The 22569-nt window shown below is 38.8% G+C and overlaps 1 protein-coding gene across 6 annotated transcripts in view; it reads right to left on the bottom strand.

The window, feature by feature from the left end:
- Mipol1 (mirror-image polydactyly 1) overlaps positions 1–22569 on the bottom strand; it is a 303018-nt gene that overhangs the window by 8936 nt on the left and 271513 nt on the right. Inside the window, exon 11 of one of the 6 annotated variants that reach the window (XM_028869751.2) lies at positions 2908–7241. The exons of the other annotated variants lie outside the window; for them this stretch is intronic. Within the exon in view, the coding sequence (XP_028725584.1) occupies positions 7175–7241 (67 nt within the window). The 3' untranslated portion in view covers positions 2908–7174. Of the gene's footprint in view, positions 1–2907; positions 7242–22569 lie in introns of those variants that run through there. 6 annotated transcript variants of the gene reach the window in all.

The raw sequence follows: 22569 nt of genomic DNA, 5'->3' as shown, positions 1-22569 counted from the left end.
CAGCTTTAATTTGGATTTCTCTGGTGGCTAGTGAAGATGAACGTTTTCTTCATGTTTACTGGCCACTTGTATTTCACGTTTGATGCAAACACACACACACACACACACACACACACACACACACACACACACACACACACCAAGACAACCCTCCCATCTCCATGCTGGGATTTTGTCTGGTTTACTTTGCACAGGTCTTATGTATATCACTAGGATTTCAAATGTGCAACTGCCATACTGTGTTCTGGAAGATACTGTTTCCTTGTAAGCCATCCACCACCTCTGGCTCTCACAATCTTTCTGTAACAATCCCAGAGCCTTGGGAGGAGGGAGTGTGATACACTCATTAATAACATACTGCAGTCTCTTATTCTCTGCACCTTGACTGAGAGATGCAACAATCTATGGGTATATTGGTAAGTCATTAGAAGTGATTTTAATACTGTCTCCATTTAGCAGAATAGTAGTAGGTGCTTGCCTGGGGACTCTGGCCTGTCTAGATAATGATGTCAGATATAGATTTCATGTTATGGAGTGGGCCTTAAATCCAATCAGAGATGGTTGGTTATGCCCATGCCATTTGTGCCATTATTACACAGGTTGTTTGTTACTATACCTCTCAGAATTCATATCTGGATAAGGCTGATGATCACTTTTTTCTTCCAGTGGTTTGCATAGCACTTTCAAGTACTCTGAAAGCTAGTCAGTAAGGATGAAACCTCCAGGTCAGCACCAGCTTGATTTCTCCATGTTCTATGACTCAAGTATGTGGTATCTTCGGCAATAAAATCTTACATCCGAGTTCTTGAGGTTAATCAAGAACATTTGCAATAGTCTGTATTTTTTTTGGGGATGCCTATGGGATTTCACTGTCCAGTAACTCCAAAAGAGGTAGCACTGGGCTTTTTACTTGCCAGCCCATAATATACAGTAGGGACATCATTGTTCTGTTCTATGTAACTGCATTTAAACTCAGTGTGGAGGTTCCTCAGAAAGTTAGAAATAGATCTACTGCATGACATTGGGCTTTTCTCCATCTTATGAAGGTAATATTTCTCTTTAATATTTTATTACCATAACTTATTTTATATTTGAATAGTTTTTTTCTTCCTAAGAGTTCTAGTGACTTAGTAGGTATGCCTGGAAATTTACCTTCCATCTCCATTGCCATATTTTGTAGCAGAAACAGTGAAAACAAGTTTTTTTTGTTTTTTGTTTTTTTTTTTTTTTTGGTTTTTCTGAGACAGGGTTTCTCTGTGTAGCTTTGCGCCTTTCCTGGAGCTCACTTGGCAGCCCAGGCTGGCCTCGAACTCATAGAGATCCGCCTGGCTCTGCCTCCCGAGTGCTGGGATTAAAGGCGTGCACCACCACCGCCCGGCCACACTTTTTTTTTTTTTTATTTGTTAAATTTCATTTATTTTACATCCCAACCCCAGTTTCCCCTACCTCCTATCCTCCCATTCCCTCCTCCTTCCTCCCTTTCCTCCGCTGTCCCCCGGTCCACTCCTCCTCTGTTTCTGTTCAGGAAGGGGCAGCCTCCCATGGGTGTCAAAGCATGGCATATCAACTTGAGGTATGATTAAGCTCCTCCCCTTGTATTAAGGCTGAGCAAGGCAACACAAAAGCCAGCCAAAGTATTAAGGACAGTCCCTGCTCCCACTGCTAGGAGTCCCACAAGCAGACCAAACTACACAACTGTCATATCTATGCAGAGGGTCTAGGTTGGTCCCATGCAGGCTCCCTAGTTGTCCAGACTCTGTGAACTCCTATGAACACAGGTTAGTTGTTTCTGTGGGTTCCCTTGTGATGGCCTTGCCTCCCCTCCTGGCTCATACAATCCTTCCCGCCTTCTCTTCAACAGGATTCCCTGAGCTTGGCCCAGGGCTTGGCTTTGGGTCTCTGTATCTGTTTCCACAAGTTCCTGAATGTAGACTCTCTGATGACAATTGGGGTAGTCACCAGTCTGATCACAGGAGATGGCCAGTTCAGACTACACATCCACTGTTGCTAGGAGTCTTTGCTGGGGTCATCTAAGTAAGCAATTCTTTAAATAATTTATTCTTATTTTATGTACATTGGTGTTTTGCCTGCATGCACGTCTGTGTGAGGGTGTCAGATCTTGGAGTTACAGACAGTTGTAAGCTGCTATATGGGTGCTGGGAATTGAACCTGGGTCCTCTGGAAGAGCAGTCAGTGCTCTTAACTGCTGAGCCATCTCTCCAGCCCCTAGAAAGCAAGTTTTAAAGAAAAAGATGCATAAAAATGCATATACACTTATACACTGATCACAGATTTTGCCAAAGGAAAGGTACAAAATGCTACACAAAGAACCAAACTAGACACTTGACAGGGGCAACTCAAGAACAAAACTCTTGGCCCACAGAAGAGCTGCTGGGAGCCGCTGGCATGGTGGAAGAGGCCTGCCCTGGGATCTCAGGCACCATGGGAGCCCTGCCCATGCAGCAGCTGCAGAGAGACTTTCTGAGTGCAGTAGAACTTCAGATCCAAACAGTTTTGAGAGGCTCGTAGGGTTCCTAATACATTCGCTCATATCAACTTTTATCTTTATTAAGGAAATAATAAATAGTTTGATAGCAACTTGATCTTCTTCACTGCAATATAATTCATAATGTACATCTAGTACAATGTCTTCATTGCACACTTATAAATTTGATTAAGATCAACATGTAGGAGCTGTATTGAAACATGTAGGATTTGAGATAGGAGATTTTTATGTGAATAAAAAGTAAATACAAGTTTTACATCCTTGAGTTGGTGCATTAAAATATATCCTTGTTAATAATTGGATAATTAAACTAGTGGCTTCCAAAGCACCAGCATATTCTGAAAAGACATTAGAAAACAACAGAATCAAGAGAGCAAGTGCATTAAGGCTTCTGCAAAGGATTCTCATTAGTAAAAATCATTTTAATGATTCTTAAAAACACACATTTATCATTGTCAAACTCTCTTTATGAAACCCTACATTAAAAACAACTTCAACCTTTATGAATTTAAACTCACACTGAAGAACACAGTGAAAGAGAAAAAGCTTTTCAGAGAGGGCTGTTTCAGTAAAAGGATTACAAAACATTTGGTAACTTGAGATGCTAGTTTGGAACGTACGCTACTAGTTCAAGCTTCGACTCAACAAATGTTTAAAATATTTGAGTTTTAGAACAGTGCCAAAATAAATCACATCTTTTCTAGAGATGACATATTTAGTTAAGCATGGGCAATATAAATCTTTCAACCATTTCATGTATTTGTTTAAAAACCCCAGAAACCACATGCACTTCCAATAAAACATGCACAAGATGCTGAACTCGCCAGAGCCTAACAACTGACTTACAAATCAGTTTTAAAGAGGCGAATGTGCTTTTGTGTGTGTCTGTGGTTATGTATGCAATGTGCAAATACAGGGTTAGCTGTGAACGAGTTACCAAGAACACACTGTTTTATGTGAAAAATCAGTGTATCATTCAAATCACATGGAAGATGATTGAACATCTGTCACAGTTATTTCACCACAGAATGCCAGATGTGTAATCACCATGTGAAGGTGGCAATATCAAGAAGTTATTATGATCTCTAAAAACTGTGCACAAGGGTATTTCTATGTAACCCTTTTCATACTAAAGCTACAAGCCTCTTTTAAACCTGTTTTTATTTTGGGTGTGTGAAATGAAAACTCTATGAGTAAGTGACCCAATAAGAAGATTCTTCAGTTTATTTGGTTAATGAAATACAAAAAACAGAAGCTTAAAATATGTATTTCATGAAGTAATTTTTTTTTACTATTTTAATTACCTTAAACACAATGGCTCATTTATCAAAATCAAAGTTATTATATATTAATCACTGATTTTGTTGTAGTGCTTATATGTTGCTTGTAACCCATTACTTTGCCTATAGCTGTTTTTTTTTTTTAATCAAATATGTGCTCTACAAAGCAGAGTGCGCATGGAAATATACTCTACCATTCTATAACACTGCAGTGTTAGGTGTTTGGAACAGTCCACATTAGAAACAGTTCAGAATAACTCCTGCCTATGTTTAAGTGAGACCAAGTACATGCAAAGATGAGAATAACATCAAGGGATTTATGTGTGTAGTTCAAAACACAGAAAGAGATGCATATAATTTTTTAGATTACTAGAGAATTCCTGCATAAGTGTAAATAGGAAACCGAACAATAGTAGCAGAGATTACAGAAGTTAAAAATGTATCTTTTGAGACGTCACTTCTAATGGCTGCCCTATTTATTTTGTATTTATGGTTGTGTGTGTGCCTACTTGAGTTGTATGTGTCTTGTGTGCATACTGGTGCTCATGGAGGTCAGAGGGTGTTGGATCCCCCAGACTGGAGTTATAGGTAGTTATGAGGCACCTGACTTGGGTGCTGGGAATTAACCTTGGGTTTTCTGCAAGGGCAGTAAGCCATCCGATCACCAAGACATCTCTCTAGTGGCAGACACTGACACCTTTGCTATGCTCCAGTGGACGGCCTTCCATGAAAAGTTGCATGGGCAGCACAAATGAGGTTGCTGGGTTATTAAATTAAAAAGAAAACAAGATCCAAAGTTGGAGCAGGTAGGGATGTTGGGAAGATCTGGGAAGAGTTAGTGGTAAATGTGATTAATGGGAAATGAACAAGAATTAACAAATAATTGAAAATAAAAATATTTACCATACTATTTCTTACAGAGAGGCGGAGAGCCCTATAATTTAAGGGGGGTCAGTCCTGAGACCTCAGTCCTCAGAGCTTCCAAGAGGCTCTTCATTTGCTTCCTCATCAGAATCAATGTAATAACAATCACCAGAAAAACAATAAAAACCAATGCTAAAATCTGTAGAGCAATTATCATGTGGCTACTGGTAGAGTCAAAGAAAAAAAAAGATGTGAAATGATGATTTTGCAGATCAAGTGTTACGACCAAGAGTAGTCTTTTCTTTAAAGTCTTGCTTACTTTAAGAAGGGAGCTCCCATGTTCCTATAGGAACAGATATGGTAATGCCTAAAGCGGAAAACACTGTGGAGAGTGGCGTTCTCGGCAGTTGCCCGGCTTCTCAGGAATTGGCATCTTGGTGTTCAGTGGTTAGTCCTTTGTAAAAAACAGCGATGAGGTGGAAGACTGCTGCTGGGCATTCTCAAGTGTGCAAAATCAAGACAGAAGTTGTCTGGGCTGGCGTTGAATGCCTTGGGACACCTGTGCTGAAGAATAGTGGGTGTCGGAATTGTTCTCTGGGTTTCATTTTTTTAGTATCTTGCTCTGTACAACTGTCCAGGAACCGGTTGCTCTAAGTGACGTTTGGAAGTTGTAAAATGTTTTTATTTCACCATGTGTGTTCTAAGATTTCAGAGTAAATAACTTAAGGAAAGCGTCTGTTTCTCAAGACCAAACTGAACATTCAGCTTTACCTGTGATTACGTTAAGAGCAGTCGGGAATGGCTTTTTTCTTTACTTACCTGTATCCCCGGGTAACTTAGGAGATGCTGTGTCTTCACACAGGGCGTTGTTACGGAGCCCAAGGAAGCGACTCCAGCACTAGCTTCTGTGACTAAGTGGTTACTGGTCTATCAGAGACTGTGACACTCTGTGACCATGGAACAGATGCAGTTAGCTTACTTTTAATGCCTGCTATCATTTATCTTCTAATTCTCATAGTTTAAAAATCACTAAGAGCGTGAGTGAATTTCAAATTTGAATGCAGTGAGATGATTCTAATTATCCGTTAGCCTCATTTTACAGATTTAGTAAGGAGGAAACAGTATATCAGTGTTCTGTTTCATATTTCATTTATGACAGACAAAGGGCTTCAGAATATTCTACAGTTAAAATATACATAAAAAGGATAATTTCCAATAGCACATGGAAGAATGGTATAGCCTATCATTCTGAATATATTTATCCTGAAAACAGGAAACGATAAATAATTTAGCTCATTCTTACAGATGAATTAGGAACTTAGAAAAGTTTCTGCCTATAAAATTTTTACTAATTCAATATTTTTTGCTTGTTTCATCCTGTTCCAGGAATGGCCTTTTCAGCTATCCAATCTGTAAAACTGACAATATCCTCCACAAATATTCATAACATCTATGATGAGAAGTGGCTTATGTCTTAAATAAATTCAAAAGTGGAAACTTGAACCAAATTGCAAGAATGCTTTTTTCTAAGTCCTCATATTTGGACACTATACTTTTTGTATAATTATCTATTAGGTTCTCTTCTACCACACCAAAAATCATAATCTAAAAAATAGTAAGAATGCTAACAGGTTTGATGTCTTCTTGCCTTTTAGGCTAGACATACTGACTGGCACATGCTAATTTTCAAGCCCAAAGTGTCCCAGACTATGAGCAGAAACTTGGTTATTTCTACAGCTTAAGTGACGCTCAGATAATCACCCATACTCAACATTAAAAAAATACCAATAATATGTATACAGAAGTGCATATTAATAACCTTTTTATTGTAAACAGTGTATATTATCTATAGTGAATCAAGTGCACATTAATAATCTTTTTATTGAAAACAGTGTATATTACCTATAGTGAAACAAAACCATGCCTTGATGACTGCCATCTTAATGTACTATTAAAGCAAATTATACACTTAACTCATGGCATCTATACTTAATATTCTTCCATATTAAGAACAAAAGCTGCACACATACATTGAAGGTAGGCTACATTCTCTCATGTCTGAACTTCTCCCATCAGTTAAGAAATATACTCTATACTGAAAACGCATTTATTTGAAGTTGTGACCTAACACAGTGGATTAAGGCTTAGACAATATTTACTTTACTGCACTTCGATTCAGAAAGGGCCATATGCGAGGGTACGATCCTGACCGACTTCACACATTTTTATAGTACACCGGCAGAAAGAATCACATTAAAGGCACAAATATAAAATAGCTACAAAACAAGCTGCGGCGTTATAATTGGTAAAAGCCCATAGTTAATATATTTGGATAAATAGTTGAAGTCAGCAGCAAAGTGGTTAAACATTTGTGATTTGATTTTATCTCAGCTTGGAATGTGGTTGGAGTGTCCCACTTCTAACAACTGTTTGCTAAGTTAAGGCTTTTAGTGTTTACACAGTGTTGAATGAAGCAGCCTGGCCACCAGATGTGATTGCTTGCCCCAGACTGGGTGTTTTTCAGTCAGATCACTGTCCTCACAGCCCCTGTTCCAACCTTCTTCCTCAGGACATCCACCAGTCTTTCTAACCTAAGGACAGGCAGGGGAAAGAGAAAAAGAAAAAGAAAAGTGCAATTATTATGGAGAATATTCTGGCTGCAGTGAAGAGTACGTGCTTGTGACCAGCTCATCCCGGTAGTCATGTTAAGAAACAAGCATTGCTGTGAGTGAGAGACACACAGAGTGCTAAGAATCTGAGGTTAAAAAAAAACAGTACAGCATGAATTTTAACTCAGATTCTTGATTATGTTAGTTAGATGTCACACAAAATATACACACCACTCATCTGAATACATTTATCTACTTGCAGAAAAGTTGTGGATGAATTATCTACTAAAGACAAGATGGCCTGTCAAACAAAGAGCAGCCTCAAGCAGGTATCTGTAAGAGAACCACGTCTTTCAGTACAGACATCTAAGCAGACTGAGGTGTGTTCCTTAGCTAAATACATGGTGCATTAGTTGGTATACAGCACAGCTCTTGCACAGCAAATCACATTCTTTTTCACAGTCAGCTGATTAAAATAAAGACATGAAAGTTTTAATGTTCTAGTAGCATGGGAATAAAACATACACATGATTTGACACTGATACAATCAGACTTCCAGTGCTATATATTTTTTTAAAGTTCCTATTCTGAGTAGTACACACTAGGAGTTACCTATATACATGCTTTTTGGGTTGATTAAAAACCTGATAATTAAACTGACAACCACCTAATGTTCAGATGTGGATTCTGTAGTGTTCTTGGGCTATTATATGGAGAAAAAGCATACTCCTGTGGACCAGTCAACTCTGCTTAACAAAAGATGATGAAGTCAGAACAGTAGCTCAGTTTTTTCCTTTCCTTTTCTTTATTAGAAGCACAAAACCTCAGCCAAACCTCTCTCTTGATGTCATAGACAGAAAAACCTTCTTTATAAACGAGAACCAATGATCTTGTGTTTCCTCCACAGAGACCAGTGATCAACAGTCGTTTTTGCTCCCCTGTGCCTCATTTATATGGCCCTTCACAAATAAACAAAGCACAGAGCAAGACGCTAAAGACTGAGAACGCAGTAAGGGATGGACAATCAACTGCATGCAGCATTGGAAACCAGAGCACGTTTAGTGGATGACTACACATAGCAGGAATCCTGCTATCAGTGATGAGGGCCATGACACAAACACCCAGGAACCTGGGAGTCTTGGGTTAGAAATGTAGCTATGGTCTCAAGAGTGAAATGTAAATCTTACTCGTTTATTATTATATGTTTTTTTTTCAGCTGTATAAATTAAATGTGGATAAGGTAGAGCCACTAGAAACAGTCTAGGGGTACAAATACCTGACTTAGGCCGGGCAGTGGTGGTAGTGCTCGCCTTTAATCCCAGCACTCGGGAGGCAGAGCCAGGAGGATCTCTGTGAGTTTGAGGCCAGCCTGGTCTACAGAGTGAATTCCAGGAAAGGCACAAAGCTACACAGAGAAAATCTGTCTCAAAAAAAACCAAACAACAACAACAAAAACACCTGACTTAGACAATTCATGGAAAAATCCATTGCATTCACAGATTAGCCTGTTTTCATTGGACATTGCCAAGTGGTGAAATGGACCTACATGACAAACTCCGAAGATTTCAATTGATGGGAGTACATAAATCTTTTAAGGCAAAGCTTTATTAACTTGAATTGTGGAAGGGGGTATACCAGTTCTAGTGTGAATTAAAAATACTAAAAGTTTGTTGTTAAAATCGAGTTATGACTTAAATTAACTTCTTTTGGGGCTATATTAGGATCAAATCCAGGGTTTTGTGCACTCTAGGCAAGTGCTATATCACTGAACTAAAAGCCAAGGCCTTGAACCAACTCATAACAAATATATTCCAGGAGAAATCTTAGCAAATCATTAATAATATTTCAGGCCATTACTAACATAAAATATTGTTTTTCAGTTAATGAAATACATCCCAGCCTCATATCATTCATAATACTAAGTAGTAAGAAAAGTTCCTTATAAAAATGAAAGTAAGTCCTATGATGTATTATAATTACTATTACTATAAAACCAGACTCAGTAGGATACCAAATTGCTTGAACAAATCTATGCAGTACTTCTTTTTGGCTTTTTCTTTACAGATAACGTGTCTTACTTTTCTTCCCTCTTTATATATTTGGATATCTTGCTAAGGTAAGAGGTTAGGAGGAAATACTTAAATATCATGTTTTGCAATGTCTACCATATTTCAACAACTAGTACATCAACCACATTCTCAGCTTATCCAGGTTAAATAGTTTATGAAAATTTGATCTCAAAAATGAGAAAAATGTCACCTATTCCATTTTGTAAGAATGCTCTGACTTCTGAAACACAATGAAGCTCCTATTTCTTCTGTGGGGATGGAATACACCTGCCAATCCGAGGCTGTGCCAACAGGAAGGTTGGCATGTATGCTCAACATCTTACAGGATTTGCCTGTAGGCTAGTCTTTACCACCCTATTTTAAAAAATATCATGCAGCTCACTAAAATAGGCCCCAACTGTTTTGTATTAACCAATAACATATTCATGAGGGTTTCATGGGATAGGAAAGGGCTATAGTGGGGACTAGGAATTTTGAATCTGAAGTAACTGAAGGACTGACTGATCAAAACTCTCAGACTGGCTGTGAGGCAAATGGTGATAAATCTGGGCCTTCTTTCCTTGTTTTTATCTTAAAGACATTTCCGTTAATGTTTAGGTTACCAGAATCCTATAAATTTCAGATCACATGGTAATGGATAATCTGTTTTAGTAGGGTCATTATACCCGTTTCCTAGGTCAAATTAAAAAAGAATTTGCTGGCATATTTAACTTCTTTTAGCAAGCACACTTTGCAAAAAAGCAAATTCATGCTAATTCATTTAGAAAATAATACATGGCTAAAATCTATTATTTGTTTTAATGGAATTTCTATATAACTTGAAGACTAAATTTATAACCATTTTGGTAGAAATCCTATTTTTCCAATTGAGAATTTAATCTTTTCTTTGTAGTTATATAATTACATATGCACTATAATGAAATTAACTTTTGCATAAGATAAAAATCTGTAAGTTATTTGGCATTTTTATGTGTTTTGCTCCCATGTTTCACTATGAAGGAGTCCTGTGATATATTTTATATGTACGTAATAGTAAATGAGGAATGCCTCTGTGCCAAGAAGTCTTGAGAGGACATTTGTTCATGAATTTAATGTTCACTATGACTCTACAGAGAAGATATTATAATCAGACAGTGGAAACAAAGGCTACTGAAGGGAACTGATCAGTGCCTTGCAGCTAGCGGGTTTTGGAGTTGGGATGTAATGCTGGGCCTGACGACTGAAGTCCCTCATCTCTCCAACGTATTATGTTTGAAAAAATTACCAAAGCCCTCCCTTCTGCGTTCTGTCCGCATTGCTGTGGGATTGAATTACTATTATTAACTGGAAGTTGATTGCAACGGGATAGAGAAGAAAAGCAGAACAATTCCTCAAAATTAACTGACTTGTATCCACATAAATAGCTTGCACACAGGGGTCACTTCCCCCCTTCAGTACTAGGTTTGAGGCCAGCGAAAGCAAGGCAAATGCTCTGCAAGTGGAATACATCCCAGATTCTTTCACTTTTGAATTTAAGATGGAGTCTCACGAGTTGCTCAAGTTGGCCTCGAACTCATTCTGAAAGACCAGATACAGTAAGAATTCTTGTACTCTCATATTAATTAATATGGAAATTATGTCTAAAGTGGGACTCAAGCTAAGCCTAGTGGCACCAGCCTATAATTACAACAACTCACGAGGCTATGATTTCTGTGGTTTCTGACATTCCTAGAAGATACAATTTCACAGTAAACTCCCCGATCCTCTGGCTCTTACTAAATTTCTCTTACTATTATGACTATTTTTCTTATATTAGACTTTTAAATGGTGATCTAATTTAATTACCTCTGCTTTACGTGTGCGTGTGCGTGTACATGCATGCATGTGTGTGGAGGCTAGAGGTTGACATTGAGGTCTTCCTCCATTTTTTTCACCCTATTTTTTGAGACAAGGTCCCTCACTGAACCTGGAGCTCATTGATTCATTTAAGGTATAGAGACTGGCCAGAGATTACCTTCACCTATAGATAAGATGGCTCCTTATCCTGAAGAATATCAGTGAGTTCTACAATCTGAATGGCGTTGAACTTTAAAATTAAAAATGGCTAACACTGTAAATTTTAGAAGTTTTACCCCAATAAAAGTATCAGTGTTGGAGAGATGTCTCTGTGCTTAGGAACACTTGCTCTTGCAGTGGACCCAAGTTCAGCCCTCAGCACCTCAAATGGCTCACAACCAATGAACCTCTAGTTCCAGGGGACCTCATGCCCTCTTCTGGCACAAGCCGGCACATGCACATATACAATAAATAAACAATGAATTTAAACCATCATAGATTTGAAGGCCTTAATGAGAGCTGCATCAATGCAGATGGGAACATGGTGGATGACTGGAAAGAGATGTGAACATAGGCTCAAAAGTACTCAGTGACTTTGGAGGGAGTGAGAGTAGAGCAGGAGAGGCGAGAAGGTTAACTCCAGGTATCTAGTACTGGCGACTAGGTAAACAGTAATGTTCTGAGGCAATGTAGAGGAAATACCAGATTTCTGCTAGGAGTTCTCCCTGTGAAGATTAGTTATGTTAGATATTTGTAAATATTAGGGATTGGTGAGACACGTATGTGGGGATGTTAAGCAAAGGCTTGGATACAAGTTTGTGATGAAGATTGACTTCTGTTTAGTCAACAAATATCTTATGAGCGATTAGGAGCACGGTGAGAAAGATCACCTCATCAACACATCATTGGTGAATGTTCTATAGTGAGAGATTAAGCATAGCCATCAAATAGCATCTAGTTTGATATAGAAGTAGAGGGCAGGTCTGCAAAGGTTACTGTGGAATGCTTGAAGTAGTATTAAAAAATAAGAATAAAACAATCACCACAAAAACGGTGGAGTGGGAAGTGAGCAAGGGTGGCATATTAGTTGGGGTGACTATTGCTGTGATGAAACACCATGACCAAAATCAACTTGGAGGAGGAAACTTGGGGAGGAAAGGGTTTATTTAGCTAACACGTCTACATCATTGTTTATCATCAATGGAAGTCAGGACAGGAACTCAAATAGGGAAGGAACTTGGATGCAGGCAGGCCCTCTCCCATCAATCACTAAGAAAATGCCTTACAGTCTGATGATCTTATGGAGGCGTTTTCTCAATTAAGGTTCCCTCGTTTCAGATAACTCTACCTTGCGACAAGCTGACTTAGATTAGCTAGCGCTGATTGGCATTCCAGACAGAGGAAATAACATACGAAGGTCTAGAGATAGGAAAAACTTGGTGTGTAATAAGTACTACCAGAGGTATGGTTTGTCAGGATGATGGACTACGAGGTGGAAGACAGAAGGGCATGAGATCAACCAGGCAGGTCATGGGTAGGGTCTATTCTAGTATCCAATGAATGAAAAAGTCTAGAGCAGCTATTCTCAACCCTTTGGGGTCAAATAACCTTTTCACAGGGGTCTCATATCAGATATCCTACATATCAGATATTTACATTATGATGCATAACAGTGGCAAAATTACAGTTCTAAAGTAGCAACAAAATAATTTTATGGTTGCAGGTTACCACAACATGAGGAACTGTATTAAACGCCTGCAGCATTAGGAAAGTTGAGAACCACTGTTCTAGAGGAAGAAATAAGAAAAGGAAAGGAGGGACTGGAAGGGGGATAATCCAAGATGAAGCCAGTATACAAAATAAAAATTTGAAAAGAATTTGAGAAAGAGAGAAGTAAAACATGACATGCTGTCACAGAATAAAGTGTGAGTACTTCAAGAAGGGAGTAATTAACAGAGTGAGGTGATGGTTTAAAGAAAGTTGAAGTAGCCTAGCATGGTGGGTAGCACACACCTTTAATCTCAGCACTTGGAAGGCAGAGGTATGTGAATCTCAATGAGTTCAAGACCACCTTAGTCTACATAGCAAGTTCCAGGCCAGCCAACGCTACATAGTGAGACCCTGTCTCAAAACAACAACACACAAACACACACATACAAACAGGGTGGAAATGGAAGATGACTATTTATTTGACAGAGAAAATGTCAATCATTTGGGTATCGTTTTCAATGGTTGTCCAAGCAGGATAAAGCATAACCAGAATATTAAAAAACTGAAAAGCAAAGACAGGCTTTTATATTAAAGCTCACCCAGCAAGTAAAGAGCATTGTAGCCACTAGGGGATGTCTTAAAAAGAAGATGGGAATATATCTACGGATCATGGAAAAGGAGACCATGGGAAGATTTAAAAAATCGAAGGGAGAAAGAAGACAGGTCTCAGAGGGTGGTGTCACAGCAGGATTTGTAGGTTAATCTCTGGAAAAATGACTAGACAAGTTTTCCTTGGGGACTAACAGGAAAGAGTTGAGGCGGAAACAGCTGTGGACAATTTTGTAGGTGTGGAGGAAGATAATTGTCAGAAATCATGGCAGCTAGATTCAGTTTTCCCCATGGAGCAGGAGACACAGATTTCTGATGAAAACACAGAGGGGAAACTCTGGGAAAGAACAATAAGGGTTTAATGGAATAAGTGGGGAAATGACCATGGCTATGTAACAGGATTGCTATGTGAAGACCCATCTCTATGTGGTTAGAGACGACAGTTTTGTAGAAGACACTGGCCATTATATTAGTATAACTTTCATTTCTCCATCAGCTATGCATGTTGTGAGTGGAAGTGGGAAAGGAAAATTATGTGAATAGTTCAGATTATGACTTATATGACTTAGAAAGGCATGAGTATAAGGAGACTCAAGTGTCTTGGGAAGAAAGTGACTCAACCTAGAATCCATATTATCTAAAGAAAGCAAGTCTATAAAGTCTTGTTAGTCTAGGGAAAAATGGAGGGGCCAAGTAACTGGTGTCTGAATTTGTGTTGAGACTAAAAAGCAAGAGTAGTTGGAATAGACTGTGATAACTGTCAGAGAAGCAATGTTGCTCTCAGGATCTTTTAGAGGTAGAAAATTTCTGAGCAATGACAATATCTAGAAGGGACAAAAGAATAAGGCATGTTATTCATGTACCAAAGATTCTCAGCATACACACAAGAGGTGAAGTAGAGAGTAAGACATTAAATTGAGTATCTGAAATCCACATCAAGTGGTCAGTATTGATTAGGGACTCAGTAAAAATCACTGAGGGAAAGAGAGGAACAGACAGTGAGAGAGGGAGATGCTGTCAACCCAAGAAGGATTTTGTTTTTTAATGGATACAAAAGAGATAAAAGTATTAATAGGGAAGCAAAAGAATTCTCTCTCTCTCTGTCTCTCTGTCTCTCTCTCTTTCTCTTCTGTGTGTGTGTGTGTGTGTGTGTGTGTGTGTGTGTGTGTGTGTGTGTGTGTTTGCATGCATGAAGAGGCAAGGTTCATCTCAGCTATTGCTTCTTAGGAGTCAGCCTTCTTTCTAAAGACAGTATCTGTCAATAGGATCTGGGGCTTGCCAATTAGTCTAGGTTGGCTGGCCATTGAGTTCCAGAGGTCTTCCCGTTTTTCTTTGCCTGACCAGCACTAGGACTAAATGCATGCACCACAAGGTTCAACTTTTTGTATGGGCTGTCAAATGAGAAAAGACGTCAGAACACTCACATTTGAAGTGAAAAGGCGGGAGTGGACGCAGGTGCAAAAGTGGGCGGAGAAACCAGAGTGAATGAAGAGGAAACAAGGAGACAAAAGTAGTGAAAATTGGGAAGCTGAATACTAACTGCATGGCCACAAACTTATTTTCTGTTCGGGAGAAAAGCTGCCTCCTTGCAACTTCCCTACCCGTATTAAATCACCTGATTGATTTCCTATGTAAAGTATTGTCAAAATGTTGGCGAGTTCTCAAGCCTTCACCACGTTTCATTTTTTCCAGTCTAAAGGTTGCCCTCAAATGGCTTTATTAAAGTTAATAGATGGCTCACATTATTGACTCTCCTCTGCATGTTCATTATCATGCCTCACGTTTTAAAACATACCCAGCCTATACAATCATAGTTTGACCACTACAAAAAGAAACTGCAATGTCTGTCTCCCTAGAACTGCATGTTTATTCCTATTTATCACAGTCGTTTCCATTACTGGCTTAAATGGAGCCTAGAGGCAAAGCATTAACCCATTAATACTCCAGCCTACCTGGTGAACAAAGCCACGCCTCCACTCTGGACACATACAGTTTTCGTGTATGTGCGCTTTCTGGAGCTGGATGCTTCCTAAGTTGCCCTATTTTGACTTGAAATCACAATGAGGCCTAGTACAGCTCAAACTCTCAATCTTCCTGGATGCTGGGATTATAGGCACGCATATGATGATGTTCAGCTACAATGATTATTGTTGTATCAGCTATTTCCTGCTGTATAATAACCTCAAAGTCACTGCCTTGAAACAAAAGCTACTTTGAATTATGTCCATTTGAGGTGGGAAGTAGGCAGTTTGTCTGTGAGCCTTGCCTAAAATTACTCATGCAGCTAGGGGACCAGGCTTGACGCTTGGTCTGCTTTATCGACAGCACCCTCTCTTCCTTCTTCTCTCCTCTTTGTGGTGTGACACACACCCGTGTGCTCCCATGGGGAAGTGTCTGTGGAGGTCAGGGGTTGCTGCCAGCGTGTGCTCCACCATCGCTTCCCCACTTCACTGTTGGAGATTGGGGCTCTCACTGAGGCTGGAACGCACGGTTATCAACCAGGCTGGCCGGTCAGCAAGCCTTCAGGATCAACCCTCCACTGCCCAACACTGAGATGCCAGGCATGCACACCCCCCTGAAGGTTCCCTGTGGTGATATTGTGTTCCCCAAAATATTGTGCACCCTAATAAACTTATCTGGGGTCAGAGAACAGAACAGCCACTAGATATAGAGGCCAGAAAATGGTGGCACTCACACCTTTAATCCTAGCCTTCTGGAGGCAGAGATCCGCCTGGATCTCTGTGAGTTCAAAGCCTCACTGGAAACAGCCAGGCATGGTGACTTACACCTTTAATCCCAGGAAGTGATGTCAGAAAGCAGGAAAACCAGGAACTAGAGCTGGGTAAGCTTTTAGACTTTTGAGCAGCAGTTCAGCTGAGATCCATTTGGATGAGGACTCAGAGGCTTCCAGTCTGAGGAAACAGGATCAGCTGAGGAACTGGCAAGGTGAAGTGGCTGTGGCTTGTTCTGCTTCTCTGATCTTCCGGCATTCACACCAATACCTGGCTCCAGGTTTGTTTTTATTAATAAGACCTGCTAACAATTCATGCTACAGTTCCCCATCAAGGAAATCATTTTTATTGTGTTAATGCAGCAATGACCCATTGCGTAACTGAAATATAAGTGACTGAAAAAGCTTGTTCCACAATATTATAGTCTGGGCATTTGTTTGTACTCCCCTTATTGCCCATTATTCCAGTTGTTGGGTTGTTTTTGCCTTCTTCTTCTCTGTTAGGAAGCACAGGGCTAATATTTAGTTGTGGTTAACTTGCCCATAAACAGAAACAACAAGCAACGTACTTCAACAAAACATAACATTATTAGCTTTGACTTAAAATTATTTCTAAATAAATAATCTAAGTGAAGTATATATAATTTTGTAACCTCTACTATTCCTCATCACAAGATAATTTTATAGAAATAAAGCTTTCAATAATATTATGACTCTAGAATAATTTGAGGTCATGCTTTCCCTATATTTCACACACATGTGTGTCTCTATGTGTGTGCATGCACCAAGGTGTGTGTGTGTGTGTGTGTGTGTGTGTGTGTGTGTAGGGAAGAGGACAACTTTGTGAGTTGGTTACTTGGTTTTCTCCTCCCTCCTTTCTGTGGGCTCTAGGGATAGAACTAGGTTGTCAGGCTTCATGGCAAAAACCTTCTCCCTGCTGAGGTCACTTGCTAGCTCTAAGTTCTTATTCCTAAGTGGCTCTTCTCACTTGTTCTACACAGGTTTGTAGGGATGTTCACTGTACATATGTGTCATATGAAACCTTGTCATAATTCAAAATTGTCTGCTAAGTTGGACCATAAAGCAGTTCTCAGCCACAGAAAGTTGAGACCTGTTTAGCTGCCTATTATTCCTTTTTCATGTGGCCGTAAGATTTTTAAACATGGACAAGAACTATGCTAGATAGGAAAATATTGAGAAAGTGGCAAGAAAGCTATGTTCAGACTTCACAATTCCTGGGTCAATTTATTTAACAGGCTTTAGTTAGCTTCACTTTTAGATATAAAGTAATTCTGAGACATCGGCCCCACAATGACGCTAAATAAGAAAGGTGGATTTGAGATTAAACTCACCACAGAGAAAGCAGCACATGCACCTTCAGCAGCGCTGTCGTAGACAGGGGACATTCCTTAATTAACACCACGAATTCCCAAAGTGGACAGGGCTCCAGAGGCTACCCGCCCACTATTTTATATACAAAATAGCATTCCCTTGTTTTGTTTTTTGTTCTTTTTGAGACAGAGTCTCACTATGCAGCCCTGGCTATGCCGACCAGGCTGGCTTCAGATTCAGAGATCCACTTGCCTCTCTCTCCCGAGTGCTGGGATTAAGGTGAACACTGCTACAACTGGCTAACATTAAGTATTTCTATTTAAACTTAAACAAACTAGAGCCTCACCAAGCAATCATAATATAAATTACTATCTACTTAGATGAGTAATAAACATAATATTAGACACATCGCAATAGAACCTGGAGAGGATTAAAGCTCTACCTGCATTTATCTACTATCTCTAGAGTAACTGAATTTCAACCTTTGGATCTTCGAACAGAAACTCTTGTGATTTACCCCGGAATGAATTTTGTAAGTGAGGTGTCTAGATTGCTAACTAGCCTCCCGTTAGTCTATGGAAACAGTAACGTAGTACGCGATACCATTAGGAAAGTACTTAATAGAAGATAATGGAGTTATTTTGCTTAAGCTCCTAACTTAACATCAGAAAGTGACTGAGATAATGGAATGAATATCAGGGACATTTATTGGGCTCTTTTGTCTATCAGAGGATATGTGAACCATACTTAAGATTCCCATGGAAACCTAGCATTAGTAACAAGCCTCTGAAGCCCCTCCAAGGGAGGGGCAATGCGTGTATATTCTGTTCATTTCATGCTTACTTGGCAGAATAGGCTTTCAAAACTCATTAGGGTATTATTTATGAATAATAATTATGTTACACACATGCTGGGACTAAGGAGTAATTTTACTTACTTTCTAAATTTTAATGTCACAGATTAAAATTTTGATAATGAGCCCTTAAGTTGGCTTTAAAGCAAAAGAAAGTAAAGCATTTCACAGGCATGTTAGCATATCCTGCTCATTATCTTAGTAGTTAGAAGGCCGAGGCAGGAGGATTTCAAGTTCAATGACAGTCTTGTCTACATGGTTTGGTCCTGTCTGAGCAACAAACAATAGACAAAGAACTTAGTCAGTCACTCAATGCAAAGACATGTCGTAAATGTCTTAAGTAGTCAAAGCCTTTGAAGAATGTCATCAAGTGACAGAACAGTCATTTAAAAGAACACAGGTCAGCAGGATGAAGTTAGAAGAAGCTTTACCCCAAGAGCTAAACCAAGGTTTGTCTTTTTATATCAGGAAGCATGTGGCTAATGTGATAACAATGACGTACAGATGCTAAAAAACAGTTCTTCAGTTTAATTCCAGATTTATTCAGAGATAGAGACAGAGAAAAGAAGAGGGAGGAGGATGAGAAAGAAGAGGTAGCATGTTTTAAAAGAGAGACTGGAGTTTAAAAAAAGAACAGGCAAACATGAGACAGTAGGAGAAGCAAACTGGCAATCATTTGAACTATTTCACTAAAATTTTTTATATTTCTAAGAAGAGAAACAAGACATGCCACTGTTGCTTTTTAAAAGGGGATGATGATTGGTTCCCCCTTTTGTTCTTTATCCTAGCTTTTGTGTTTTGCCTTTACATTGCAGCTTCTGGAAGACCCACATAGACATCTGTGCAAGTTACAACTGACAGCATATAGAAAATGTTTAATTCTTTTTTAAAATACATGTGCAGGTGTATAAGTGTATGTGTGTAAGTGTGTGTGTGTGTGTGTGTGTGTTTGCCCCTGTGTGGGCATATGTGTGCACACACATGCAGAGGATAGAGGTTGCTATGGAGTAAAGTTTTTCTCATCACTCTATACATTGAGTCAGGGTCTCTCCCTGGAACACAAAGTTCCCAGATTCTGGTAGTCTAACTAGATAGCCACTAAGCCATTTATGTGCGTGCTAGGGATCTGAAATCTGATCCTCACACTCTTGTGTGGCAAGCCTTTTACCTGCTGAGATGTTTCTCTAGCTGAAAAGCTTTTTTGGTATGAAATGGACTATTTGTTGGTTGTACCAGTGTCTTATTTAAAACATCACAGCTTCATTATATTCAAAATATTTTTGTTAAAAATGCTTATTATATCATTCCATGGAGAACTGACCCTTGGCTTCAAGGGAAGCATACAGTAAATAGGATGACAAAAAAGCTTATTCATTACAGTTTGAAATATTTACAGATACTGATTCTTTCTGGAAGTTTAAAATTCCATGTCACTAGACTTAAATATTCAGTTCAGTCCTAAACTTTTTATACAAAGAGATCCATTTTTTTTAAAACATCAAAATTTAGTGAAGCATAATAACCACAACAAGGCAGATTGTTCTGAAATGTTAAGGTGCATATTTAATAGAGTATATACCTTTTAACTAGAATTCCAAAATACACATATTAAAGGAAAATGTTAGAAAGGTCTATACTGCGTGTGCTGAAAATGGATCAACTTTATAGTTTCATTCATCTCAAAATAGTGGGTATCCCAAGAACATACTACACACTGTATGTGTGTGTGCTTTATAAGAAAGAATTGTGGCAGCATATAAATACTAGCATTTCTGAGTTTTCTAAGTTATGTCCCTCCTGATTTTTGACTTTTATATGCCACTTGTAAATGTAATTTCCATTCTTTAATATCCATTCACTTCACTGCTAATACTTTTTCAGCACCATAGGTGACTTGAAATTAAATCACATACATCTTTCTTTTATGCATTAAAGTGTTAGTATTAAGGATTAATGGGCTTTGCTCTCAGTACTTAGATTATTCTTTGGTGGTTGGTGGCATGACAATGTATTAACTCTTTCAAGCTAAGACACTATTTACTAAACTTTGTGAGAATGAGGATCTTAATTATGGAATATACTAATGTTCACAATCATTCAGTGGGAGATTTATTCATATATATGTGTTTTTTTTTCCTTTTGACTTTTTTTGAGACTTAGATCACTGGTACCAGTAACAATACATAGAGATCATTAGATTGTAGAAACTTCCTTCATATTGGCAACAGAGAAAGCCTCATATATTTACAACCATTATGATTTACAGAATGTTAGAGGGACATTTTAAAATTATTCTTAATTATGCGCACATGAATGTAGTGCCTATGGAGGCCAGAGGCAAAGGATTTCCTTGGACCTGGACTTAGACACAAACTCAGGACGTCCACATGAACCTTTTACGTTCTTAACCTTTGAACCATCTCTCCAGCCCCCTGGGAAGGACATTTTATAAAGGCCATTACAAACTATTGTTATTATTCTTTAGGTTTTTGAGACAGGACCTCTCTCACTTTTCAGGCTGGCCTTGAATTCAGAGATCGACCAGCCCCTGCTGCCCCAGAGCTGGGATTAAAAGTGTACACTACCACATCTGGCAAAACATATTCTTTTATCTTAACAAGAATAATTCTTAACTAGGTACAAAGAAGATGATTTGAACTTGTCTCCTGATAGAAATCCTTAGGGATTTTCTAATACTTTATAAAGTATAATGCATGAACACTATAATTTATTGTTTTTTTCCTTAGCAATCTAAGTTCAGGCTTAGACAATATGGAATGTCTGCCTCTTCAGGTATGTGTTTGTTTCCTAAATGATGAAGAAATGGTGTCTTGAGTGAGTCACCTAGACAGCATCAATGAACAGAGGCTATAAATCTCTGCTAACAGTGCATTTGTGTCCTGTGCCTTTGAAATAGAATAATTAGTAAATTTCCCGCTATCAACTGTCTCTTTCTAAACTTTTAACTGTTCACACTGCAGCATGGTTCAGCCACTTCCTCCCAATATGAATGACATCAGCTAGGAGCTGATCTGCTGTTTGCCCAGCAGAGGAGTTACATATTGCCTTTTGAAGAATGACAACTCACGCTGCAGCCTTACATCTGGCCTGTCTTTGAATGGCTTGAGATGCAGCTCTAAAGCATAAGCTTTATGATTCAGAACAACTTTGGACATTCTGACTTTTTGCACTAAACTCCACGGAGAGTTTAATTATGTGGGAAGTGGGGTTATATAATCTAAATTGCTATCATTCTAGACAAACTCTCATGGGTATTTCTATTATTCCCTGAGAAGAATCTTTTGAAGCCTTTCCCTTCTTTGGCTGTTCAGTTTCTGGAAGCCAATTTTGATGAATTTTATATCTGCCACCTGGCAGTACTGTTCTCAAACTTAATATTTTTTCTCATAAGTTTATAAGTTAGGGTTACACAGAAAGAAAATGAAATTAGATCTTCGCACTGAACTAAAGACACTCTATTAATGGCACAGTGTTCTTCCTATCCTTCAGGGAGAGGATCTTAAAACCCTGATTTCTTTACCCTGCACATCTTTTGGGTCACTAAGTCGTATTTCCTCTGTAGTGCTTCTAATATCAATCTTTTTCTCTCGTTCTTACTACTTCTAGTCCATGCCAGAACATCATCTGTCTTCTTACACTGTACTGCTACAATCACTTCTTAGCTGGTACTTTTACTTCTAACACCAACCCGTTTTAGCTAATTTTCCAATAAAGAATAGGCTGATGTTCCTCGATCACTATGATTATCTATAATTGTAATTACATAATCATTAAAAAAGCCTCTAGAATGGTTGTTACTCCTATGACATGGAACTCAGTTCATTTGCATACTTTGAAAACTCTGGGTGATTCAGCCGAGCCTTGTCATTCCACAGGAACCTCTGTCTGGACTTTTCTGAGGTTATATCCAGACTTGGATCTCACATTATTCATATCACCACCTCTGTCCTTTCTTTTCTACTGATCCACACTCCATCTACTCCATAAGGTACATTTGCTCTCCTTGAAGGCTTTATTCTCCTGTTATCTATGTTGAAGACACAAAAGGACACTTATCACCAGCGTACTCTATGAAGTAATGAATGAATGAGGTGGAAGATATAGTATAATATGTAGATATAAGATTCTAGATTCTCTTTAACTCATTGATTTTACTTGCAGGAACTTGTG

This window comes from Peromyscus leucopus, chromosome 14 (genome assembly GCF_004664715.2).
Source record: "Peromyscus leucopus breed LL Stock chromosome 14, UCI_PerLeu_2.1, whole genome shotgun sequence".
NCBI classification, from domain to species: Eukaryota; Metazoa; Chordata; class Mammalia; order Rodentia; family Cricetidae; genus Peromyscus; species Peromyscus leucopus.
Note: the sequence above shows the minus strand (reverse complement) of the source record. Positions and strands in the feature narration are given on the sequence as shown.